This window comes from Kryptolebias marmoratus, linkage group LG9, assembly GCF_001649575.2.
Source record: "Kryptolebias marmoratus isolate JLee-2015 linkage group LG9, ASM164957v2, whole genome shotgun sequence".
NCBI classification, from domain to species: Eukaryota; Metazoa; Chordata; class Actinopteri; order Cyprinodontiformes; family Rivulidae; genus Kryptolebias; species Kryptolebias marmoratus.
Window position 1 is genome coordinate 27,356,383 of NC_051438.1, and position 25,121 is coordinate 27,381,503.

General features: G+C 40.0%; 3 protein-coding genes across 3 annotated transcripts in view; 2 read left to right on the forward strand and 1 right to left on the reverse strand.

Moving 5' to 3' along the window:
• Positions 1-15,546: 15,546 nt before the first annotated feature.
• Positions 15,547-18,350, reverse strand: cetn4 (centrin 4). The gene is made up of 5 exons (XM_017417379.3): positions 18,239-18,350; positions 17,869-18,027; positions 17,665-17,793; positions 16,747-16,884; positions 15,547-15,825 (listed from the first exon to the last, which is right to left on the reverse strand). Exons 1-5 carry the CDS (start codon positions 18,239-18,241, stop codon positions 15,736-15,738), a joined length of 519 nt encoding a protein of 172 aa, XP_017272868.1. The 5' UTR covers positions 18,242-18,350; the 3' UTR covers positions 15,547-15,735.
• bbs12 (Bardet-Biedl syndrome 12) lies at positions 18,027-21,964 on the forward strand. Its single transcript, XM_017417377.3, has 2 exons — positions 18,027-18,542; positions 19,951-21,964. Exon 2 carries the CDS (start codon positions 19,959-19,961, stop codon positions 21,825-21,827), a length of 1,869 nt encoding a protein of 622 aa, XP_017272866.1. The 5' UTR covers positions 18,027-18,542; positions 19,951-19,958; the 3' UTR covers positions 21,828-21,964.
• Positions 21,965-23,356: 1,392 nt separating this feature from the next.
• Positions 23,357-25,121, forward strand: part of fgf2 (fibroblast growth factor 2) — a 4,775-nt gene continuing 3,010 nt past the window's right edge. Inside the window, exon 1 of the mRNA XM_017417380.3 lies at positions 23,357-23,810. Coding sequence (XP_017272869.1) covers positions 23,633-23,810 — 178 coding nt within the window. The 5' untranslated portion in view covers positions 23,357-23,632. The remainder of the gene's footprint in view (positions 23,811-25,121) is intronic.

Consider the following 25,121-nt stretch of genomic DNA (forward strand, 5'->3'; position numbering starts at 1 on the left):
AGCAGCAACAGAGCACTTTACATTCTTCATAGCTTCACTGAGTTCATCACCACACCTCCAAATAAATAAGGAATAAATTAAATATGTATAAGGCAACAAAATATACACTTAGTCAAAGTTGAACGTTTTCAGTTTAGTGTCTTTAAGTCCTCAGCCATGTCCAGGTCCTCATCCCTTATCTCTTCATACTCAGTCCGTCTACGCCCTGAACATGGAGGGAAAACAGGATATTAGTTTAGTGCTGCAGGTATGGATGCAAAGGCTCACTTTAACTTGCTACAAGCCTTAGTTTTCTGGTTTGAGAATTGAAACAAGTGTGTAGTATTTACTGAAATATCGATTACCTTTTCGATGAGAGACTTTAGTCTGTTGAAAAACACCTCGGCCTTTTCTTCAGGATGTGAGGCGCAGTTTTCGTTGGTGGACTGAAGGGAGACAAAAGTAACGATGATTTCCTGCTGCCTTGTAGAGTTTCTCTCTCAGATGTCAGTGCTCATTAAAATATGAAAAGTAGGGATTCTTTTCTCTTACCGGGGTGCTGTTTGGATTGCAGAAGATCTGTGGATTTGTCTGCAACAGAAGAAAGAAACGGAAGTTTAAAAAGTGCACCGCCGTGCCGATGCTGCACTTTCTAAAAGTTCTAACATCTGAATACTTACAATCATTTGTCTTTTAATGTTCCTGTAAAGTTTTCTTGGAATGTTGAATGTTTCGTTCAGATTCTTCAGGTAGCAATTTAAGGCCGGCCGACAGGAACAGCCCTGTTAAAAGACCAAAATAAATACATTAAAATCTCGCAAATGCACATCGTTAAAAGGTTATTATTTAGAGTGTTTTATGCCTCAGATTGCAAATATTTGTTGACTATAAAACAGCAAACCTTTCATCCATGTTTCATTAATTATAAAAAACTTTAATCCTAATAACAGCAAATCTAGAATAAGACTTCTTGTTTTCCTCCAACTCGGATTCAAACCTTTAACGCAGCTTTTTATTATTTTGTTATTGTGTACAAACTATTTCCTGACATTACATTCATCAAAGCATTTCCAATAAATGTTTTTTTTTTCTCTGGTTTCATGTCATGACTACATATTTCACTTTCTAATCAATTGTTAGAATAACACTTTTACCGAAAGCGAAACTTAACCAAACAAATTTTCCACTATTTTTAAACCTAATCAGTCTTAAATTAATTATTTTCCTGAAGCTTCCAGTTTTTCTCCTTTTAAAAATCACAGATTGAGAAACTAATATAATTTACCTTCACACATCCACTCCCAAGTTTTATTGTTTCACGTTCCAGAGAAACTCTGAGTTATGACTTGTTTAGTTGAAGACATCGGGGAAAACATTTTCTAGCATGCGACAGAACATTTTGAGTTTCTTGAGGTGGTGTGAGGAAGTGTCATGGTTTCATTTGCTCTCAGTTTGATTATTCATCACATTTCACTCAACGGAAGCTGTGAGAAAATGAAAAAGTGCGCTGAGCGAGCTCTTGAGTTGACTCAGTTCAGATCTTTTGCCTGATAAGATGGAAGACTGATTAGAAGTCATACTTAAAGCTGTTCATCTTAATATGTCCTTGTATAAAGGTCATAAAGTTGAACTGTATGCCTTTGGTAAGGCCATTCAACAAGAAGTATAATGCATTTTGGTATATAACTCAATTAGTTTAAATATATATCATCTGGTGTTTTTTATTTTGGTATTTTAGGGCTCACTATTGTACAAAAACTATTTTTTGAGCCATTAAGTTTGGTTTTGTTATTCAGCTGATCGCACGCCCTTGTCCCCCCCAACCTAACACATCATTACTCCTACAGTAACCAACACACGACAGCTCGTAGACGCCGTGGGAGCACAACAAGCATGATTAAGCAACCACGATATTTGTGGCACTGACCAAACTGTCAGCTCTTAAACGAGACATGGCTTCGCTTACCTCGATGTTCTCTGGTGGCGTATTCACCATCTGCTCTTGATGCTGCAAGACAGATAAAGACATGTTTGTTGAATGCAGGAAGCTAAAGACGAAATGAAGTGAAAGCAATAAAAAAAAAAGTACATGTCGATAAACTGACCTGGAAGTCTTCTTGAAATACTTGAAGTTCATGCAGAATTTCTTGTAACTTTCTTCTTGTCACGTCGGATGGGATTGTCGACACCAGAGAACCCAAGCAGATTGTCAAAAGGCAAAAAACAATGAGCTTCATATTGTCAGCAGCAGGAACCAGATCACCTAAAGTCGTTGTTGAAAGATTTACTGGAAATGCAGACAGTCCTCTTACTTACCTTTTATACACTTATCCCTGAGGACAGAGGAAAACCACTTGCAGAGTTGGAAAGCTGCAGAAACTAGCGTGTGAGTAATACATTTTCTTTTCCACTGGCAACCACTACGTCTCGTCGAGTGTCGTCAAGCGGCGCGTGCGTGGGGCCTCGCAGATACAAGCGTGTCAATGTAAAGTGACTTGTGTGCACATGACAGGAAACTACAGGGAGACGGACTTCCCATTTTCACTTTGAATCAGTGGAGCTGTAGCGATACCGTTTCATAGGTAGTCTTCCTAATTGTGGTATTGACAACTTGAATGCATCACTGCAACTCGGCCGCACAAGACAAAGCCTGCTTCCACAACAGGAAACCCATTTTAAGTTTTAAGGTGCACAGTTGGTTCTTTAAAACAAGTCTGAGCTTTTCTTGATGATCATGGCCGTCTGAGCTCATATTGTGATCACTTTTATGCCGATTCTGAATACATGAAAGAAACTTTCCACCTTTCAGGAGATTCAAAAGGAAACATCAAGGGCGTTACACGTTGAAGAAAAGAATAGATGATTAAAATGAAAATGAAAAATGAGCACATTTGATGTTGGGCCACCTGAACATACGGCCGATGTGTGGAGTTCACTGTTGTAGGTTGGGATATTATTTTCTGTGTGAGAGATTCAGCTGTCTGACAGATGGCTTCACGTTTCTCTAGAATACAGTGGAGTTCAAGGTCAACTCAATGGCTGCCAGGAGCCCAGATCATCACTCTTCCACCTCTGTGCTAACATTAAATAACATGCTTCGTTTGATTCTCGTGTGAAACTGTGGTAGACCAAACTTTTCCAAACATGTTCCAGTTTAAATCCAACTTCTTCAAACCCAAGTTGTTCTGTCATTTTATTTTTCTTTGGAGATGAAAGAATTTCTCTTGGCAGCCCTTCCAAACATGCTCTTTCTCTAATTATACAGTCAAAAATTGAACATTTTATCTGCAAACCGAGGCCTGTAAATTATGAAATGTCAATTAATGGGGTTTTTGTAGTTTCTGAGTACTGTAGAGTGTGACCTCTGGGTGAACTTCCTGAGATGTCCGCTCCTGAGAATAATAATAGATGTGAATAATAATCCGTTTTCACATCAACAGTCAGCAACATTTGATTCTGTACGATCGTTCTTTTTTTTTTTCCACTCTGGTTTTGTGAATGTTTCACATCAGCAAACCTTTCAGAGAGGTGCTCTGGTTAATCCAAAGTGTTTGTAGCAATTCAAAGCAGTTGAAAGTGCTTTAAATCATAAAAACAGTCACCAAACAAGATGCCAGGACACATCCGTTTATCATGATTCCAAAATAACCCTAAACAGGTGGGTTTTTAGCCCTGATTTAAAGGAGTTCTGTGTTTCGGCTGGTTTGCAGTTTTCTGGACGTTTGTTCCAGATTTGTGGTCCATAGCAGCTGAATGCTGCTTCTCCGTGTTTGGTTCTGGTTCTGGGGATGCAGAGGAGACCAGAACCAGAAGACCTGAGTGGTCCGGAAGGTTGATCCAACAACAGCAGTGGTGCTGAGCCATTCAGTTATTTATAAACTAAAGTCTATCAGTGGAAGGGTTGTAGAACTGGGTGATGTGCTGCGCTGTGGTTCTTCCACAGTCTGTATTTGTGTGGATGTCATTGAACACCACTGATGAGAGGGATGAGTTTACTGTTTGAATCAGATCAGATGCAATGACAGGCAGAACTTTTCTTAAGGAAAGTTGTGGGTAAAATATCAAGCCAGCAGGAGGAAGAGCTGAATTAATTTATGACTTCTTCTAAGCTTTTATTGTTGAGTAGCTGAAATTTAGTCCTTTTCCCTGCATTCGTTATGTTATGCTATGTTATGTAGCATTGATATCAGATTTGGTGTGGATGTGCAGTTTTCTCAGCAAAGTAGTTGTCAGATTTTTGCAGGCCCTGTCAGAGTGGAGCTCAGGTGGTAGTCACAGGACAGTTTGTGAGCCCATCAACAGTGGCAAATAAACCACGAGCATTGTTAATGTTTTTGTTTGTGCAAAGAACGTTTCCCTTGCATGTTTTAGTGAGGAGCGGTAGCTTCGCAGTCTTTCTTTATGGATTTCATAATAAACCTGAAGTCGAGTTTTACGCCATTTAGGTTCAGCGGAAGGTTTCCTGCGGATCTAACTTTTTGTGCATATCTCCAGGCAGACTTTTTCCCACCTGCGTCAAGGTTCAACGTGTTGTGTTTAGAGATGGTTTCTAATTTTCTGTTTTGGATCATTCTCTGTAAATCTCAAATATGTTTGTGCTTGAAAAGACCAGTCGATCAGCAGTTTCTGAAACGCTCCGACCAGCCCGTCAGCCATAACCAGTGTTTAGAGTCACTTAGGTCCCTTCTTTCTCCTCCTCGTTCTGATGCCCAGTCTGAACTTCAGCAAGTCGTCTTCACCTCGTCCAGATGTCTAAATGCATTGAGTTCCTGCCATTAGCTGTTTGTGTTAACAAGCAACAGAGCTGGTGTCACTAATAAAGTGGCTGGTGTGTGTGTGTAATTTATGAGGAGTTGATGCTCCTCCTTTTTAAAATTCAGGTTTAAATTTGCACACTTGTTTGACAGCCTTAACTCTGAACTGCAGAAGATTTTGTCCCTTGTGGCTGGCAGATACAATCAGTCTATACTTTGTGCTGTGCAGTGCATTGCAACGAAAGCCACAGCCCCCCTACCCCACCTCACTACCAGTGCGTTTTATCTGCACGTTTTAATGCTGTATGGTGAATAACCAGTTCAAGCTGGAAAAAAAGGAACAATAGGCTCAAGTTTAATCTTTACTGTGATGTCTGGTTAGAGGAAAAACAAAGAAATCGACATGGAAACGTTGGTGAATAATTCTTTAGCGATGCTCATTTACTCCAGCATGCAATCTGAATAGGTAGCCTGGAAATTCAGCAGGTATCTAACATTAATCAGAAAGTTCGACTGCATGGGTCCTACAGCTCAGCCTTTTTGCCTCGTCAGTGTTTGCACACACAAGTGTTGCATTCATCCTCTGCAAGCAGAGGAGAGGAAGTGAGAGTGACAGTAGAAGAGAAAACCCCTTTCTTCTGTTTTCTCAGTTAGCGTAAAGGAACAGGTGGGTGGGGGCTTGGACAGGTCTGAGAGGTGCAACACCTTCAGACAAAAGTCTTATCAGGAGTCCCCTTCTGTGATGCACTTTCAGAAGGAAAAATGTGCCCTCAGGTAGAAAAATTTCCTTCTTAGGATGCCATCAGCAAACCCCTCGAAACCTACTTGTGGTTTGTTTGTGTGCGTAACTATTTGTATGTTTGAATGTACTAATAAACCTCTACGGAGTACAAACCAGTGTGTAAAGATTCAGTTCACCACACACTGCTCTGTTCAACACAAAATGGAATAAATGTAAAACTTGGCGTTGAACCAAGCTGTTCACATAAAGAACATTACCTGGATTCTTTATTTCTGAAACTTATTGTCCTGATTTTAAAACAATTGTTGAGTTTTTGTCCAAATTTCTATTCAGTAATAAATAACTATGTATTAACCTTGCATTTATAAGAAAAAAAAGAGGAAAATCTTGACGTTTCTCTAACATTTTGCTTTCCTTTATTTATTTGAATGTATATTATGACTTAAGCTAACATATTATGGTCACTTGCAAGAAAAAAAGAAATATAGATATTCAATTAAGTTCAGTTTATTTGGATTCTATTCACAAAAGTCCTGTCAGGTCTCTGTACAAAAAAAACCAACTAATTCGTAAAAGTATCTAAGGAAGCCGGCAGATTGAATCCTAATTTTGTCGCAGTCTCCCTGAGCAAGCACACTGGCAGCAGTGGAAAGGAAAAACTCCCAGCAGAACCAGAACCAGGACGAGCAGCTGGGGTTTGAGAGGACAGGAAAGAGACGGAGACACACGGAGACACACAGAGAATGACTGGTCCAGGTGGAGTTTCTGTAGAAAGAGAGACAAAGAAAAATGTGTGTTAATGATAGAAATAATTACAAATATAAACATAAAGACAGCAGCAGAGGAGATGTGTTCAATTTGTCCTCCAGCTGTGTGTGTGTGTTGGTGTGTGTAGACGGATAGATTGATCAATCTCAGGGTTCATACAGGTGCTTGAATTTAAGGACGGTGCTTGATTTCTGTATAAAGTCCTTTAAAGTGCTTGATATTTTTAAGTGCACAGTTCTGTAATAAAGAGCACTCTAAAAGTTAAATTAAATATCTTTATATTTTGTATTTTTCTGTCATTTTGCCTTTGATGAAGTCTCAAAGTGTCACTGCCGCTCAGTCGACTGAATTTGGATGATCTTTTGTTCTCCGACCAGCCGGGTGTAAGGGTGTCAGTGAGGAACATTTCAAAAAATAACATTTTGTTATATTTTAGTTGACTTTGTCCCTGCAGAAATTAATACTTTTCTACGACAGTGAACTGAAACTGTCTTCTTGAGTTTAAACATAGTTTAACCTCCAAAGTGTGGTGCTGGAAAAGTTTGAAAATGCTTCAAAAGTGCTTGAATTTTTATATATATATATGAGTGTCCTTAGTTGAACCAGAGCCTGAATGTTTTAGTTCTGGTTTGTTACGACATATTTTTATTTTACCTGATGGTGTAAACTTGACGTTAATGGGTGCCCACTTAAATCTAAATATAAACTAAAAGCTTTATCATCTGGATAAAGTTACATAAGATTACTCAAATTTTGAAATTCCAGTTGACTTAAAATGTTAGGAAGGAAAAACTGAGTCTGAATGTCAAACCGTAAAATCTGTACCTTTTTTTTTGTTAGCTAAAAATAGTCCCATTTGTTCATGCTGTCAAATAAAGCATGTTTGTTTTTCAGCTTGAGTAAAAAGTGGAACTAGTCGTTTTCAGCCGTTCACGCTCACATGGAGAAATGTAATCATCTCAGGCGCCCCAGCTTCACCTAAGAAGTGTTTTTTTTTCCAGTGAGTATTTGCGAGGTATGTTTTTCTGATTAAAGGAGTCAGGTGTGACATTCGTCACCGAGCAGTGAGAGTTTGTCTCTGTGGTCAGCCAGAGTGTTAAACACAGTGCAGAACGTGTGAGATGAAGAGCGTCTCCGAGCGGCAGACTCCTGCAGACAGAGGTCAGACCTGGTACCGACCCGTTTTCAATCTGTTTCAGGTGAACTGACTGCAGACGGTCAGCTCTGACACCTCCGTTCTCATTTAGTGGTAAAATGTTGTAATTATTTTAATACTAAGCCGATTCAGAGCCATAATAACGTGACGCTGCGTTGATTATAGCTTCAGATGACCATAGCGGGTCTAACTGGCTCTAAAACAATCAGAACAAACATCCAGAAGGAAACTCATTAGATCTCAACTAGAAACTGGCTAACAGGAAGACCTGCTGGAGCTCACAGGTGTTTCGGTGGCCTCCCTCACTGTCCTCCTCCTTCGCTCAGTTTGTGAGGACAACCTGCTCCTGGTAGATTTACACACATCCTATACTCCTTCCATTTCTTAATGATGGATTTAACAGACCTGCAGACGTTCAGAGCCTTGGAGATCCGTTTGTATCCCCTGACTGTTTAATAACCTTTCCTCTGAGTTGTTTTAGGGCAGACACTTATTTTACATTAGATACTTTTATTTAATTACTTTTACTCTCTGGAAATTTGATTTCACTTTGACATTTTGGTAACGATGCCAATTTATATTGATTATGTCAGATTTATGACATCAGTAAAAACATAAAACATCCGAGGGAATAAATGCCTTTTAAAGGCTCTGCAGCTTAGATATGGATGTTTTCTTCACAAACTCTGACTTTAATCACATATTTTTCAACGTTCCCGTTCATTTTGTGAATAAATTATTCAGCTCTGTCACCTGTGACTATTTAAAGTTTTAATTTTTGAGCACAAGTTATTTTTACTTCCCATTCTGACTTGTTTTAGTAAAAAAAAAAAAAAACATGGTTTGCACTGTAATTAAAACCTTTTTGTTGTGATAGATTAAGTTTTTATTTCTGCAAACAAAACATGTTTTATTCTCTTTATGGTCAAAGGAAACCATTTATAATGTGTTGTTTTTAAGTTTGAGTAAAAAATCTTCAATATTAGGATGAAAAATCTTTCAAATAGGCCAATACTTTCTCTAATAGGTTATTTACTGTAATTAACTCCTAATAAATCAGTTGTTGCTCATCTATTTGTTTTGACTTCATGTCTCTACCTTTCCTCGTTTAATTTCTGTTTGTACTTCTGAAGGCAAATAAAACAAATCCCTGCCAACTGCACTGATCTGTGGTGAAGTTTAATTATGACCTCTGTGTGTGTGTGTGGGATGATTTAAACAAAACAGTCATTTCTCTATTTCCCCTCCAGCAGTTGAGATGAATGAAAGTTAAGTATTTAAACTTTCTGTTATTATTATTGCTGTAGCCCACGTATTTGTATTTCAAACTATGATGTGTTTACTTTGTTTAAAAGATGTCGTTTACTTCCTCCTCCCACTGTCGGTAGTATGATTTCCTACGCTGCGGTCTCCCCTCTGTCAATAGTTTGCAGCAGCGAGTGGGCGCAGGTTGAAGCACGCTCGCTGCACTGAACACTTTCTGCAAAACAACCTCTTTGTATTTGCAGACATGTGGATTCTTTAATGTTTTTTTACTGTTTTCTTTCTTTTTTTTAAAAAAGCGATGCCTAGACAAATGAGTTGTAATGTTTCTGTGAGCAAGGAAAGTGAGCATGCTTGATATTACCGTAAGCGTACAGGAAGAACACCAAGAACGTGGGTGGGGGATCGCCTGATCGCGGCTCTGCAGTTGTTTGACAGCAGAGATGACATAGCTTGTTTGTCATCTTTTTAATTGTCACCCGCACTCAAATCAAAGCCTTATTGTTCTTAAACCTCGAGATTAATAACCGTGTCAGCAGCCGACTTCGTCACAGAGTGAATTTAGATAAGAACGAGAGGAATCAGTGAAAGAGCTTTTCTGTTACTCTGTTTGAAAAAAAGATAAATGTAAGAATAGTTGCAAAAAAATGCTGAATTCAGAAATGTTCTTATCAAGTTGTTCTGGGAAGAAAAGGAAGAAAAAAACAGAAAAATGTTTCATTTCTCAGCAGAATGTGTAATTAGACCCACAGGTTTTCTGTTATCCAACAGGTCGGCGTAGAGACCAACTTTACTGCACAGATTCATCCACCCGTCACTTAAAGGTCCAGTCTAACCGTTTTTTATTCACCCAAAAACTAACCGTGGCAGCTAAATAATGTAAATTTTATGTTTGTTTTTTTTTAATTCACTAATTTGCAGGTTAGTTCTTACCTGATGTCTGATTTCAACCTTTTTAAAGTTAACAAAGACCAAAAAAACTTCAGATTTGATCATTTAGTTTCAAGTCCTGAAGGCTTTTGGGAGTGAGATATCAAACCTTACTCATTTTAAAATGTTTTTTTTTAACCAAATAAATTTACCAAAACCTCCTCTTATTAAGGTTGGAGTGAAAAGAAACCGTTCGGTCTCACTGCACAGAAACGTACTGAAAATTTACCTCCAGCAGGTTGGAAAGTTCTGTTTGTTTTTGGATTATTTTAGGAAAGAAATCAGTGTTTCCTGACGTATAACATCAGATTATTCTTTTAGCGTAAAACCTAAAGATCTTAAAACATGGGCGTCAAACTCAGTGACACAAAAGGGCCAAAATAAAAACTCAGTCCTCACTTATGGCTAATCTCAATCAATGTTTATTGAAAGAAAAATACATAAATCATCCCTGGTTTTAGATTTAATGTCAAATACCTTTTCCCAGTTTCATATTCTATAGAAGTTAGAAGAAACATACTTTTAATGAACAAAGAAAGAAGACATCATTAGCATTCTCCTTTAAAACGGCTAAAAAGTCATCAGCAAAAATCCAATCATACAGCTGCTAACATTAACTTTGAAAAAAGAAGAAAATACTAAAATAATACAATAAACACTGAAGCAGAGCCTTCAGTTAATGACGCACATTAAACTCAGACACCCGATGTCTTTTTCTGGTCTGATCGGTCCCGTTTGATGTCCTCTGTTGTTTTTTTTCCACGTCAAAATCAAAGATTATGGAGAAATTGAAACTTAAGTTTCTTGGCTTCAAAGTAACAAGAAGAGATCACCAAATAGGCTCAGTTTTTTTTTTTTTTTTCTTTTAAGTAAAATGAGAAGCGATGGAAACTCAGTTTGTCACAGATCAAAGGCCAGATCTGGCCCGCGGGCCTTGAGTTGGATACGTGATATAACGTATCGCCCGCCGCCTTTAATGCCAGAGTTTTAGATTAATATGTTAATCTGAAAAAATGACAGATGTGTAATCTCACTGTAATCTGTTGGTGCTCAGTTTGTTGGGAATGACTCTTGGCTACTACCACTCCAGATTTTAGCTCAATGTTGGTAAAACGGACTGAGCTAAAGCCATTTTTTTGTATTTCATAAGATCATTTTGCTGTGGCGGCCATCTTTAATTGCGTTGACTTATTTTGCTGACTGTGCAGACAGATAAACAGTCAAAAACATCAGTGGGCAAAAAACTGTTTCAAGCTCATGGACGAAGCAAAATGATAAGTTTCTTTTTCTTCATAGTTCTGTTTATGACATGTTATCACATCTACCTGTAGTTAATAGATGGTAATCTGCTGAAGCTTTAGGAACAGCTTGTTTTAACGTTCGACAGCGTCTGTATTCCTCCTCAAATGTCAAGCTGATGCGCAGAGCTTTCACTTCACACAAATATGGGAGCATGGAAGATAAAACCTTCAGTTATCTGCTCAGCTATCTGACCAAACACTTGTTAAACTTTCATTTCCTGACAGAGATCGGTTTCTGCCCGACGCCGACGATGCCTGATTTATGTAAATGTTTAAAGGTGATTGGTTAGGGAGCGGAAACGGACCTGCCTTAACAGGTTTAACATCAAAACGTGTGGGCAACTGTCTTAAGTCAGGTGCGTAACAGGAACTTAAGGAAAAAAAAAAAAAAATAGGTAAAGAAAAATACCCAAAAAAAAAAAAAAAAAGTCCAAGATTTCAGAGATTAGAAGAGGGAAAAACAAGCTTGTAGGTTTTAGCTTTTGGAACTATGTGCACAAAAGTTTCCTTTTATGACTGGATCAGATAAGACAGAAATAAATAGGTTAAAATATAAAACAGAATAACACCTCGTCTTTAAGATACAACTGATCAGATCACAGCACATAAAATACCTCACTTTAAACAAATGTTTGAGAAACGATTTATGCCCTGAAACTCTTTAAGATTTCAAACATGCAGCATCTAAAAGACGGAGATTAAAAGAGCAAACGTACCCCAGCAGCAGCCAGTCTGCTTCTTCAAGGAACAATGACGATTATTACTTTGTCTACAACTTTTATTACTCAAAAAGGGGCTCCTGAAAATCTGGTGACACATTCTTGACATTTCAAGGGTTAATAATCATCCATTTCCCAGCAACGACCAGACCTGCAGCGCTTAGTTGTTTTGGAAATTGATTGTTTTATGGGAAAATAAAAAAAGCTGAGCGGCGGAGCAGTGGGAGTACTGAATCGGCTGTTGTGTGAATGCTGTTAAACCACAACAGAAGGGGAATAACACCCAGCCGAGGGGCTGTGAAGATATTAAAGGCCATGAAACTGCCACTGCGACGAAAACATCAAACTCCTATTGGAAAGTTCTGTTTAAAAGCCAACATCCACAGTGTGAACAACAAATAAGCTGTTCGGGGGCAGGTGAAGTACCTTCTCCTCTCTGAGCTGACATTCGAACACGATTAAACTCAGATTAGAATAAAACAAAGAAACAACAAAGGCTTATTCTACAAAGACTTTCAGATTATTCTGAAGAGCCAGCTGAGTCTGCTGCTCTGTTTTAAAGTGTTATTGCCGTGTAGACAGTTTCACAAACCCACTGTCTTCATCCCGAGTGCTTCCTGAGGCTTGTAATCAAGGTAACACAAAGAAAGCAACGAGCAAAAAGAAGGGATTCATGGCTCGTGTTTGGGGGGTTTGATTATTTAAATTCAAGGCTAGAATCCGTTGAATGAATGGATATCACCCGCTGCCTTTTGAGCCAGTTTTAGACTAAGATCATCCTAAGATCAGAAGGAGCGACTTATAGCTTTTTATCAAAGCTTGTAAATGGTTTACACGACATTACGAGATCTGTTAGTGCTCAGAGTTTGTGTTGAGGATGACTCTCAGCTACTACCACATCAAGCTTTAACCCAGTAGTGGTAAATTCGACAAACTCGTAGTCGTTTCGTGCTAAGGTCGAGCAGCTTTGTCGTCCATCTTGAATTGTGTTGGTTCCACGTTGCTGATGTACATCGAATGGTTCCTCGCTGACAGTTTCACTAAAATCAATCCAGTGGTTCATGACTTAACAGGTAATTACAGAGTTTTAGGGAAAGATGGTACCCAATGTGTAGTAATCAGAAAACTGGTGATTTGAATAACTTTCAGCTACGACTACGCAAAATTATAGGCCAGTATTTGTAAAATCGACTAAGTTACAGACTTAAGACTTAAGTTACATCTTGAACTGGAGTGACTCCTGATTGGTGCACACCCTGTGATTAATATTGGAATGTTTCAATAAATCCAATTTATTTGCTAACAGTTGACTCCAATAAGTAAAAGCAAAGCTTTAAAAACAGATCTTGTGCGATCAGTTAGCAGTCAGAGTATAAGTTGGGGAAGGGTCTCAGCTACCACCACACCAGATTTTACCTCAATGTCTGTAAAACTGACTAAGTCAACATTGGGTCCTGGTCTCAGTTGTATTTTTTAGTTAAAATAAATTCATAATTCAAACCAATCTACTTTGTGTAACAGTTACATTTTTGTTTTCTTCATCTGTGGGTCGACAGACTTAGAGTTGGTAAATCATATGAAAAGTTAATTTATCACAGCCTTGGAGAATATCGGGTCAGAAGTCACGAGACGCCGTCCACTCAAAGCGAACTTCAGATCTGCGTTTCTTCTTTCGCCTGGTGAGTTTTGCACTTTGAGCTGCGACAAGGTGGACGGATTTGAGTCAGCGGAGGTAAAATAGACCCGAGCGTTTGAAAATCTGGCCTTTTGATTTGGCTCATCTGGAGTTTCATCTCCATAGTTCCAGGTTTCATCTCAGCAACTTCAAATTAAAATTCTGGTGATTCTGCTCAGGAGTACGTGAATGTGATTGTAAAAACTCCTCCAGCAAATCGTTAAAATATACCAACGCAAAACTAAAATAATTTTATAAAGAAGCGTCAAAAAAAATACATTAGCTTTGTGGAATTTTTTTTTTCCAAAACATGGATTTCGTCTTGAGAGAAACTGTTTCAAATTTTCCACCTGAGGGCCCCATGCTGTCTAAAACAGGTTATCACAACTTTCATAATCAGTTGCAAGCATCCTCAAAATAATAGACAGCCGTCAGACGGCTCGGAAAAACACGTCAGCACATATCCTGTTTGTATTTTAACAAGGTTTGAATGTTTTGGACGAAAACAGACTTCCGCTGCATGTTCCAATTAATCAGTAGGAGCATCTTTCCTATAAGACGATCAAAATATGTAGATAAAACAAGTCTGAACGCAGAGTTCAGCAACTCGAAAAACAAAGTGAGAGTGGCTTTTACTGAGTTACTCATCGATAAGTTCACGCGAGTCATTTCTGTTTACAGTAACATAATCCAGGTTAGTCGCGCCAACTTACTCATGTCTGTCTGGCATTTATTGCCATGTTGTGCTTTGCAAGATGCAAAGCAATGAAAATTATTTCATAAAGATCCTCAAATGTTGCCCTGCACCTTTAAAATTCCTCGATTCAACAGCCTGGTTTGAAGAAGTACAACCACTGAAAACACATTCACTACTAAAAGTCTGCAGCATAATTTGTAATAAATCAACAAAATCAGCCGTCGGGTTTTGTTGCCAACAGTTACGAGTCATTTGTTTACAAGACAGCCCATTGAAACAATCCTTCATTTCTCATGAAAACGTGATTCAGTTAAAAGCAAATGTCTGTTTAAACATAAAAAAAACTGTGAAAAGAAGTAATTTGTTGTTTATTTTACAAAGATATGCTAAAATAATATGAACAGATGTGTTGGTGTTCTGGAAGAGACAATCTTTGCATTATAGTCATGCAATGGCCCCCAATAACAAATACAAGTGTGTGATGTTCATAAGCTTTTCATCAAAAATAGAAGGCTCATGGGACTGTAGACAACCTCCCAGGACGTGGACGCAAGAGGAACTGCGAGCCCAGGTTGATCAGAGTGCAGGTGGTAGAAAAAGAGCCGAGGAAATCGTTCATGCTGAACTAAAAGCTCAAAGTATTTCTGATCTCAGCATCCGTCACAGTTTGGATCAGAATGGGCTTCATGGAAGAAGAGCCAGGAGGCTCCACAGTTCACAGGAAATCACCAACATTCATGTTGGCAACAAAACCCTTTGACCAGTCATTCTGTGTACAGAAGAAAAAAATGAAGCTTTCAAAGAAAACGCCGTGCCTACAGTGAAACATGGAGGGGCTCGGTTTTATTTCTGGATTTCCTTCATCTGACTCTGAGAGCCTTGAACCTGTGGAGCTCACTATGAAGTCTCAAGACTTTCTACAGCAGGAGTGGGCAACCCTGGTCCTCGAGGGCCACTATCCTGCATGTTTTCCTTGTTTCCTGCTCCAACACACCTGATTCATGGTTAAATCACCTCTTCATGTTCTGCAGAAGCCTGTTAATCACCCATTGATTCAGATCAGGTGTGTTGGAGCAGAGGAACAAGTAAAACCTGCAGGATGGTGGCCCTCCAGGACCAGGATTGCCCACTCCTGATCAAGAGCGAAACCCTGCTCAGCATCAGAAAGCTCAGCTGTTGCAGGTCCTTGTCAGAATAATACAACTAAAAGGACTCAATAATGACATTAGACTTTTTAAAATGGGCTCAGATCTTTATCCCATTGAACATCAATGGAAAGATCTGAAAACTGAGTTTGCTCATGAAAGAGTGGACCAGACTACCTGTTGGTAAATTCAGACATCTCATCTTTTTCTGTCCATGTCATTCCTATTTAATTATATGAAATACCTTGAATCGATGATCAAAAACAAAGTCTGAAATATAGAATAAACAAGAAAGGATGCCATAAAACCTGCCAGTTTCAAATTATTCCAGGTTTTTTTTTAAATTGTGGAACTTGTCTTCATCTGTAGCTCAGTAAACAACAATTTCAAGAATAAAAATGACACCAGACAAATCCCTACGATCAAAATATTTATTTGCTTTGTAGAAAAATCTCCATGCAAAGATAAAGTTTCATAAAAATATGTACAAAGGAAACTTTGCTGCCTGGAAGTCCCCTGGGAAAAAAACCCCAAAAACCTGAAAAATTAATGAACTGAGACAGTCTTAAAAAGGCCACGGTTTTAATCAAGCATGCTTTGACAGGTTCAGTACAGGTTGGTCTTCTTCATTATCCGTATGAAGTCTTCCTCACTGACTTCACCGTCTCCATCTTGGTCTGCTTCGTCGATCATTTCCTAACCGGGCGAGAGACGAGATGCGATTCAAACAGGAGCCGAATGTGACAGACCCAGTTTCACCAAAAATCTCATGAAATTAAAACACTAAAACGTCACAGGAGCAGAAGATGAGAGGGGAAACGGCGTATCAGTAGTCTGATTTGATCACTTTTACTAGAAACGGGTTGTTCTTTTGGCTGCAGGACAACATTTCTCCACATTTTTATAGTTCTTTGCCAGAATTCAGTGACTATAATTCAACCACCTGTACAGATACTGAGCTAGAGCCTGGAGTGGTAGTAACTGAGACTGATCCCCAACACGTGCTCCGTTAGCAAAATATCTCATGAACCACTGGATGCGTTTTAACGAGACTTTCAGTAAATAATCACAGGGTGTGCATCTACAGCTGATTAACTTTTGGAGCAAACGTAATTCAAAATGGGCGCCACAGCCAACTGGCCTTAGAAAACATAAAAATAGCTCTGATTTAGTCAGTTTTACAGATATTTCTGCTAAGTTTGGATGGGTGTAGCTGAGTCGTTAACAACTCGTACTCCAAACGCTCACTGTGCTCGTTTTTTTATTTTTTAACACAGTTAACTTTGTTAGCAAAATATCACGATCAACTGGACGAATTTTACTGAAACTTTCAGGAAGTAAAGGCTGGATATGCATCTACAACTAATTAACTTTTGAAGTTAATCCAATTAAAGATGGCTGCCGAAGCTAATCCATATTAGCCAACAGAACAATGTTTATAACTTTGATACGGAGCTAAAATTTGACGTGGTAGTAGCTCAGAGTCATTTACAACATGTCCTGCAGTATCGTATGAGGTTGCACATAACGTTATTTTATTTTTTTAGGTTTGACCAAAACAGCCACAAAAGGTAGAGGGGTTCAACTCTAGAAATCATGACAAAGAGTAATTGTTACCTGCAGCTCGTCGTCTGGGATGATTTCTCCCAGCTCCTTGGATACTCTCTTCAGGTTCTTGAACGTGATTTTTCCCGTGCAGTCGTCATCAAACAGACGGAAAGCTTTCAGTATTTCATCTTTGGAGTCCTTCTCGTTCTGTTAACATGAAGCGTGGTGTCATTACACTCACTGAAAATAACTCAAAATGGGCATTTATATAACCCTTTTTAGCAACAAGGCGGTTCAAAGTGCTTTACATCATAAAAATATAATACAATAAATGAGCAGAAGTAAAATAAACAGGAAAAAGCTAAACTAAACTTATCTAAAACAAGTCATACTAAAGATAAACTGAGGTAAACCAAACTAAAATATGATAAACTGATAATAAGCTTACATAAACTAAACTAGGATTTAAAAACAAGCTTAGATAGACTGAACTAAAAAAGGTACCAGAAGGCCGACTAAGAGTTAAAATATTTCAATAAAATGCCAACTAAAGGTGCCAAAATGCTAAATGATTAATAATAATAATAACCACAATCATCTGTGATAAAAATAACCACCAAAAACACATTCATTGCTAAAAGTCTGCCGCATAATTTGTAATAAATCAGCAAAATCAGCCATCTGGGAATCGAGGGGTGGAGGGCGTTGAATTAAAGGCTGGGGCGAAGATCAGACGCAAATGAGTCAAAACATTCTGAACGACTGACTATTAAGTTCAGGTGTAAACAAAAGGCGAGGATTATTTGCTGTTTTCTGACGCAGCTTTCACAAACACCCGGAGTCTGAGTTACATTAACCTCCAAACGATGTGGAAATCGTGTTAGAAGCATCAAAATTCAAATCAAAACCTTGTATTTTGACAACAAGTTGTTGCCATGGGAACAGGCCCCCGTCAGTGTTCTGTGATAACTCCTTTAACACACTTACCATTTTCTGAGTCATCATATTGAGAAATTCACTGAAATAAACTGTCCCAGAGCCGTCATTAACAAACTCCGACACCACCGACTTGAGCTCTTCTTTCTTCGGTTCAAAGCCAAGCGCTCTCATGGCAACCTGAAGCATAAATATCAGGTAAAACGTATCCATCTGTGCATAAACAACACATTTATTCACGCAAACAGAGCTCACCTTTAGCTCTTTGACGTCTATCGTCCCAGTCCCGTCCGTGTCGAAGAGGTCGAAAGCCTCCTTAACTTCTTGCACTTGTTCCTCGGTCAGTTCGTATTTGGTTGGCGGGGTCTTTTTCCTCTGGCTTGAGGAAGGAGCCGATTTCCGATTAAAGGAAGCCTGAGGGAAAACAACACGGCAAGAATTCACCGAAAACTGTCGGTTTACTCGGAGAAGCGCGGACTGTGTTGACTAATCGTGCTGCTAGCTTAGCAACTTCCATGCAGCTCTACCCGGACACAAACAAAACAAAACAAAGCTTTCGACTAAAATTAACGAACATTTATCAGGAACACATGCACATAAATGTAACATTTCTGAAAAGTTTTACCATTTGAGTAGATGAATCGATGAAACCAAAGTTTTCTGGTTCGATAATCGGATGTCAACAAAGCAGGTAGCAACAGTTGTGCTTTTGTTTGCGCGTGTTAAATGACGCCACGGGTATCCAATAGAAAAGGTTCGAGGCTCGCCTGTCAGCCAATCACAAAGCGCAGCAGGCGGGGTTTAAAAGTTTCTTCCAATCCCTCAAGCCGTTTCTTGTCACCCAGCAACCAGGACGCGCAACGCATGCGCACTGCAGACATGTGGACCAGCGAGCTGAGCATACAAACGACTCGAACTTTTAAATAAAGGTAACACTTTCCTTTTGTATATATACATATTGGTAACTTAAAGTACATTTTTAACAATATTTCTGCTTATATTTTGATCGCTATAAACCCGCCGAAATCAGAAGTAAAACTATGTATTTCGTGTTAGCTTAAAAGCTACTGCTAGTTCACGTCCCTGTTTAATTGAAGCTATTATTATCGACTTATTTAGCTTTTAAAGAGTTAAATAACCTTAAAACGTGTGACTGTTCCTATAGATGCAGAGGATGCATCGCTATTGCTGACGAAAATGATCTTAAGAAGAGATAAAACACTTTAGCCTATTTAATATAAGAATTTGGCTGTGATTTAACAGGTTTTGTTGCTACTTTTCTCTCAGTAATTCAATTTAAAACCTAAAAGGAGACTACTGATTTGTTTATTATACCCTGACTAACACTGAAACGTTGTTAAGATCATTTTAAACATGTTAGCAGTTTCAAAATACTATATTTGGACTGGTTGAAACTGCTTGTACCCATTTTTGCCTCAGTATTAATATTATTGTTGTTGTTGTTTTTACCTTTGTATCATTTGTCAAGAAATACAGAAATTAAAACTTTATTTGAACCTGAGGGAAATTAATTTTGTAATAAATCATCACCATATAACATCATAAAATACAACAAATATTAAATAGTCGAACTATTAATAGTCAAAATAAAATAAAACAGGCAAACTTTTGCATTGTCAGATATTCTCAATGTTACTATATTCATTCGTTCTGCTTTTATATTGTTTAGTAGTAAATAAAAATTAATCTAAAAGGTTTTGTGTAGAAAAAAAACCCTGCACAATAAAGGAAAATGGAGTTTAATTATATAAAACCCAATTAAAGGTCCAGCATTCCTTAAACCACAGGTGTTAAACGCTGTTCCTCGGGGGAGGGGTCGTTCTCCTGCATGTTTTAGATGTTTCTGCTTCAAATCACCTGATTTAAATGGATGACTTGTGGACGTGTTTCTGGAGAACCTGATGATTTGGTGAGGAGGTAATTAAACTGTTTGAATCAGCAGAAAAACCTAAAACTTCCAGGACAGCGGAGCCTCGAGGCCTGGAGTCTGACCCCCCTGACTTAAAGGAAAGTGACACAAGTTGTAGCTGTTTTGGTCAAAATTTGTAAATGATGCACGACTTCATGATCTCACGAAATCTGTTAGAGCTCAAAGAATGTGTTGAGGACACCTCTCAGCTACTACCACACCAAAATTAGCTCGATATTTGTAAAATCAGCTGAGCTTTTCCTGCGTTTGCTGAGGTTTATTAGCTGTGGTGGGCGTCTTGAATAGAGCTGACCCCAAATGTTGACTCAGATGCTGACGTACATCTAATTAGAGCACTCTACATGAAGATATGAGTGCAAAGTTAACAAACTTTCTTCTTTCTGCAGTTCAGATAATGCTTGGAAGTGCAGTTTTAAACAGTCGGCAGCATATTGGACTGCAGAGAGTGTCGGCGCTGGCTGAAACGGTACGTTCCTCTGTGGGCCCAAATAAAAAATACAAGTTTATTCAAGATGACACAAGTGGGGAGTCGGTTCTGGTCTGCTCGTGTTTTCGCATCATTGAGAGCCTGGAGCCGACATGTGCTGTGGGTCAGCTGGTTCTTGAGACCGTTCAAGCCCACCATAAGGTCTACCGCTCAGGATCGGGATGCTTGCTGCTTCTCGCAGGAGCATGGAGCCGCGCTGCGCTGGATTGTCTCCACAGAGGAATTTCAGTAACCAACATAATCTCATTCATGTCTGAGGGGATGGATATATGCCTAGATGTTTGCAAGGAGTCCACAGTTCTGTTCGAAGACCTCGCTGTAACTGGGAGACGAACTGCCGCACCTCGTGGTGTAGAGAAAACCTTCACCGAGGCTCCTCAGGGGTCCCGCCACATGCAAAGGGCCACAAAGTCTGATGACATGACTCCTAACATGAGTGTGAGAAGAAAAACGAAACTCAGCAGACATTTCTGTGAGACAACGCTTCACCTGGATGAGCCTGACGTTCCAGGCGTTTCTCACGCCGCTGAAATGTTGAGCCATGGTTGTGAAGGCTCCATGAAGTTAGTAGTTGAAGCTTTTCAACTTCAGTCAAAGAAGAATCAAGAGCTGAGAAATCCCATGTTCGACATTTCAAAAGTGATGACTTGTGTTCTGCCTGGTTTACCGGAGGGACGAGCCTGCGTTCTCCACGGTTGTGTTGTTCTTCTGTCTCATGAACAGGTTTCAGTTGCCCATCAGATAAAAGAGCGACGCCTGAAGGTCGCTTTTATTAACGGGGACCTGACGCATACCTACCGCCATCTTGGCTTTAAAAAGCCTCCGGGTGTGCAGCCTGTGAGCGAGCGGTCGGTTCCGTCGGGTTCGAGCAAAGAGGACGAATGGTTGGAGAAGGTCGTGGAGGTCTTCCTGAGTCTGGAGGTGAACCTGATACTGACCACAGGTCTCGCCTGCGAGTCGCTGATCCAGACCTGTTGTAGGCATCGCATACTGCTGGTGGAAAGAGTCAACTCTCCCGCTTTAAGACTAATCGCTAATTCATCCGGAGCTCTTCCGGTGACTTATCCCACACAGCTGAGTGAGCACTGCGTTGGCACCGGGGTGCAGATTTTCATCTGGACGGACCTGAGCAGCTATGGAAGGAAGCCTGCAGCAGCTGTGAACATTTCCACGGGCGGGGGCGTTGGGCTGGTCACAGCAGTCATCACAAGTTGCGTAGACGGGAAGCTGCAGGCACTGGAGGACCAGTTCTGGGCCTGTGCTCATCGTTTACACCACGCACTGAAAGACCGGGTCCTCCTGCCCGGTGCTGGGGCCACAGAGATGCTTTGTATTCATCACCTACAGAAAGCAGCAGAGCGTCACAGCCAGGCGGACGCTGATCGGGCTCAGGAAACTAAAACAGGGACAGCTGCCGGTCTCCACAGAGGCCATGTGTTGCAGCTGATGGCAGATGGGTTAATAGATTATATAACCACCGTGACGGTCAACGCTGGAAGGTTCTCAGCAGTGGAAGCGAGGACTGTTGTGAGCCGGCAGCTGCAGAACTTTCACAGAGATCAGATCATGGCAGGGAAGTTCTCACAGCTGGCCTTGGAGGCTGAAGGAGACGCCTCTGCAGATAAAACACCAGCGGCGAGAATCTACGATAACCTGAGCGTGAAGCAGGAAGCGTGGAGGAAAGCTTTAGATCTTGTTTTCCTGGTGTTACAGACGGATGCAGAGGTGATCACAGGCACAGGACGCAAAGGTGAAGACAATCTGATGCTGTTATGATTGATTTAAATCAAAGTGGTGCATAATTTATAAAAAAAATGATTTCATGTTATGGTTTGACATGCTGTGTTTAATTGTTTTTAAAATAAAGATTGTTTGAATAAAATGCTGCCCAATTTCTACCACTAGGGGGAGACATAGACATTAGAAACTTCAAGAGTTTTTTTTTTTTTTTTTTAAGTAAGTAAATTTAATTTTCAGTAACAGGTTTCATTTTTCTATCAAACACAATAAATTGTTTCTGTATTTTCACAGCAAACAGACTCATGTTCAGAATTAGTTAGATTTGTCAAATATTAAGGACTGAAGGATTTTATTTGTTATAAATATTTTTCCAGTATGTTCAGTTTTAACAGACATTCATAATATTTATATCAGAGAGTTTCATTGGAATCCATCTAATGGTTTCTGAGATATTTTGCTAACAGACAAACAGCATTGACTTCCATTAAGGTTTTAAACGAAAGCAGTGTTCTTAAAGTATGTGTTACTTTACTTTTTTACTTTTTTTCATCTACTACCACACCACATTTTAGCTCAGTATCTGTAAAACTGACTAAATTACAGCAACGTTTGTGTTTTTTAAGAACCATTGGCTGTGGCGGCCATCTTGAATTAGTTTGACTCCCACAGTTAAAATTAAATAATCGTAAAACGTTTATCCTGAACTATGTCAAACAGTGCAGTGTGAGAGAGTTTACTCCAGCAGTTTGATTTAAAAAATTCTGAAATGCGGGTACGCACTCAGCGTAAACAAAGCTTTAATCTGCATAGTTTACCCGACAGATCTGAGCGTGAATACGTTCCTGTGCATCAAAACTGTCAGAGTCCATCCCAGACAGCTCTTCCACGGACGTCTCCGTTGTTGACCTGTTTCTGTCGGTGAACAAATTCAACTTTACATTTTTGATTTAAGGACATGTTAATCATGTATGTGAGAAAGACAATTGTGCAAATTGGTTTTTTTTATTATTATCATTGACCTGTCTTCATGACATTGCAGTGAGTACCTTTAAATTCTTTTTGTTTGGTTGTTAAACTGTCACAACTCTCGATTTCCTGAAGTTTCACTAAAACAAGGAAACAGATTATGTGACTGATCTGCATGGGTCAGACTGGGTCGTTGTCATTATTTACTCTGTTTTGGCAGAAAGGCACTCAGATGGACATGCAGTTACTAATTTGAACGTTTATGCACGCTAATGTGGAATGTGACGTGGCCGTGCGTCTCTTCAGTGACAGGATCAGACTCTGTGGAACCACTGAAACACGGACTGTTCGCCCTTTACTTGATGAATGAAAACGCTGGTTTCTGTTAAGGTTTCTGCTGCTCTGAGTGGCTGAGAACCAGCTGCACGTCCCCCTCTCTGTGCCCTTCTCTCTTTTCCCAGCCTCTTCTGGGTTGGCTGGTTAAATTGGCGAGCATTAGTGGGCGTGAGCATGCGTGTGTGTGTGTGTGTGTGTGTGTGTGTGTGCTGGAGCTCCTAGGGCGCATGCGAACTGAGGCCCAAAAGGGAAAAGCCTTCATCGGAGATCCAAGCCAGCTGCCCTGCTTCAAACGCTGCAAGAAGAGAGGGAATCAAACCTGCGTGCACGGCCTCCCCGGGCGAGGAGCCTGCAGGAGTGTCTGGGCTTCAGATTCTCGGGGCTAAAAGGGAGAGGCAAACTGACCTCTGAGGTGAAGTGGAGTCAGTTTGTGAAGGAGGGGAGGAGGTTGGTGGGAGGCCACAGCGAGGGTCTCTGCGCTTCTTAAAGGAGGAGGAGGAGGCGACGCAGTTGGCAGGACGCAGGGTGAACAGGAGGAGATGGCCACAGGAGAAATCACAACACTTCCCTCTGGACCTGAAGACGGCGGCAGCGGCGGCTTTCCTCCCGGGAGCTTCAAGGAGCCCAAGAGGCTGTACTGTAAAAACGGAGGCTTCTTCCTGAGGATCAAATCCGATGGAGGCGTGGATGGGATCCGGGAGAAAAACGACCCCCACAGTAAGCGCTTCCAGTCTCCGTATTCTGACTTAGAGCCTCACACAAAGCCTCCTTATGCTCTTTTTTAAAATATGCAATAGGAAAGTATTAGCAGGGCTTTAAAAGAGGAAGCAAAATGGGAATTTTCCGTCTTCCCGAGGTTTACTCTCCACTCATTCACAGTAATAATCTGCGTAGGAAAAGCTCCGGAGAGTCAGGAGTTTCACCTCAGCCCTCAGCTTTTCTTCATCAGTGATGATGTTTTCAGTGAATGTGTTCACTCTGCTGAGTCACACTGTGGGCTTTATGTCACACAGGACAGCTTTAAAGGTCAGACTAAATGATGATTGGGATTCAGCATTCACACAGTTAGTTTTTTACTCTCTGTGAAGTTTCAGCCACTAATTTATGAAAAGTTCAGCTCCTTCAGGGGATTTGCTTTTTGTCACGTTTATACTTTAATTACAAATACATTTAAATCTCATCGATTCCTTCAAAAACAACGTTCAGCTGCGGGCTCTGTTTTAGCTTCCCTCTGCTACTTTTAGCTACTGTCCTGCTACTTTTAGCTCTCAGCTGGCCTTTTGCTACTTTTGCTGGCGTTGGTCTAATTTTGGCCTCTTTTAGCTCCTCGTTGGCGCTCTGCTTCTTTTAGCTTTAACAGTTTAGTTTTAGCTCCTTCAGCAAACTTTAGCGCATTTTCACAGAACAGTAAATTTCCCTTTTTATGGTAGAAATCAGCCTTGTTATTATTAAAGTAACATCAACTCCGTGTCACTGATGGCTTTAAAGTGTGTCCTGAAGTTTCATCAGTTGGACGGAGGAGGAGGAGGAGGAGGAAGGCATGTTTTTCTCCCCTCCTGGGGGAACACATGCCTCCTGAAGTTGCAACATGTCGACCATGTGTGGCCGAACGGATGCTTCACTGGAGCAGTTCGAGGCCCGAGGCGCCGGTTAAACACATACCTGCGATTACAGAGATGGACCTGATTCTGAGCTGATGTTCGTTTACTCATTAAACAGGAATCAATGTTAATCGTTCAGCTTTTAACCCAAGCAGTTTTTTCCAGTTGCAGTTTTTCTGCATCAGTGCTCCTTTTGTTAAAGCTCTGATAGACCAGCCAGACTCCAGCGGGACGTTCCTCTAACACAAGGGGGTCAAAATTAAAAATTTGGTCCTAGCCAAGGGCCGATCACGATCAATATTTATTAAAAATTACATAAATTAATTGGTTTTAGATGCATTATGTCAAATCATTCATATAGAAATATCAATGACCTTTTCCCAGTTACAGATTATACAGAATTTAGAGCAAACAGACTTTAATGAAC

Bases quoted from the DNA above. Each gene is read 5' to 3' on its own strand.
- cetn4 (XM_017417379.3), bottom strand. The intron at 16,885-17,664 runs GTAAGTGTGTTA...TCATGTTAACAG, and splicing joins ATATGATGACTCAGAAAATG to AACGAGAAGGACTCCAAAGA. The intron at 15,826-16,746 runs GTAACAATTACT...TCGCCCGGTTAG, and splicing joins TCCCAGACGACGAGCTGCAG to GAAATGATCGACGAAGCAGA.
- bbs12 (XM_017417377.3), top strand. From the start codon at position 19,959: ATGCTTGGAAGTGCAGTTTTAAACAGTCGGCAGCATATTGGACTGCAG.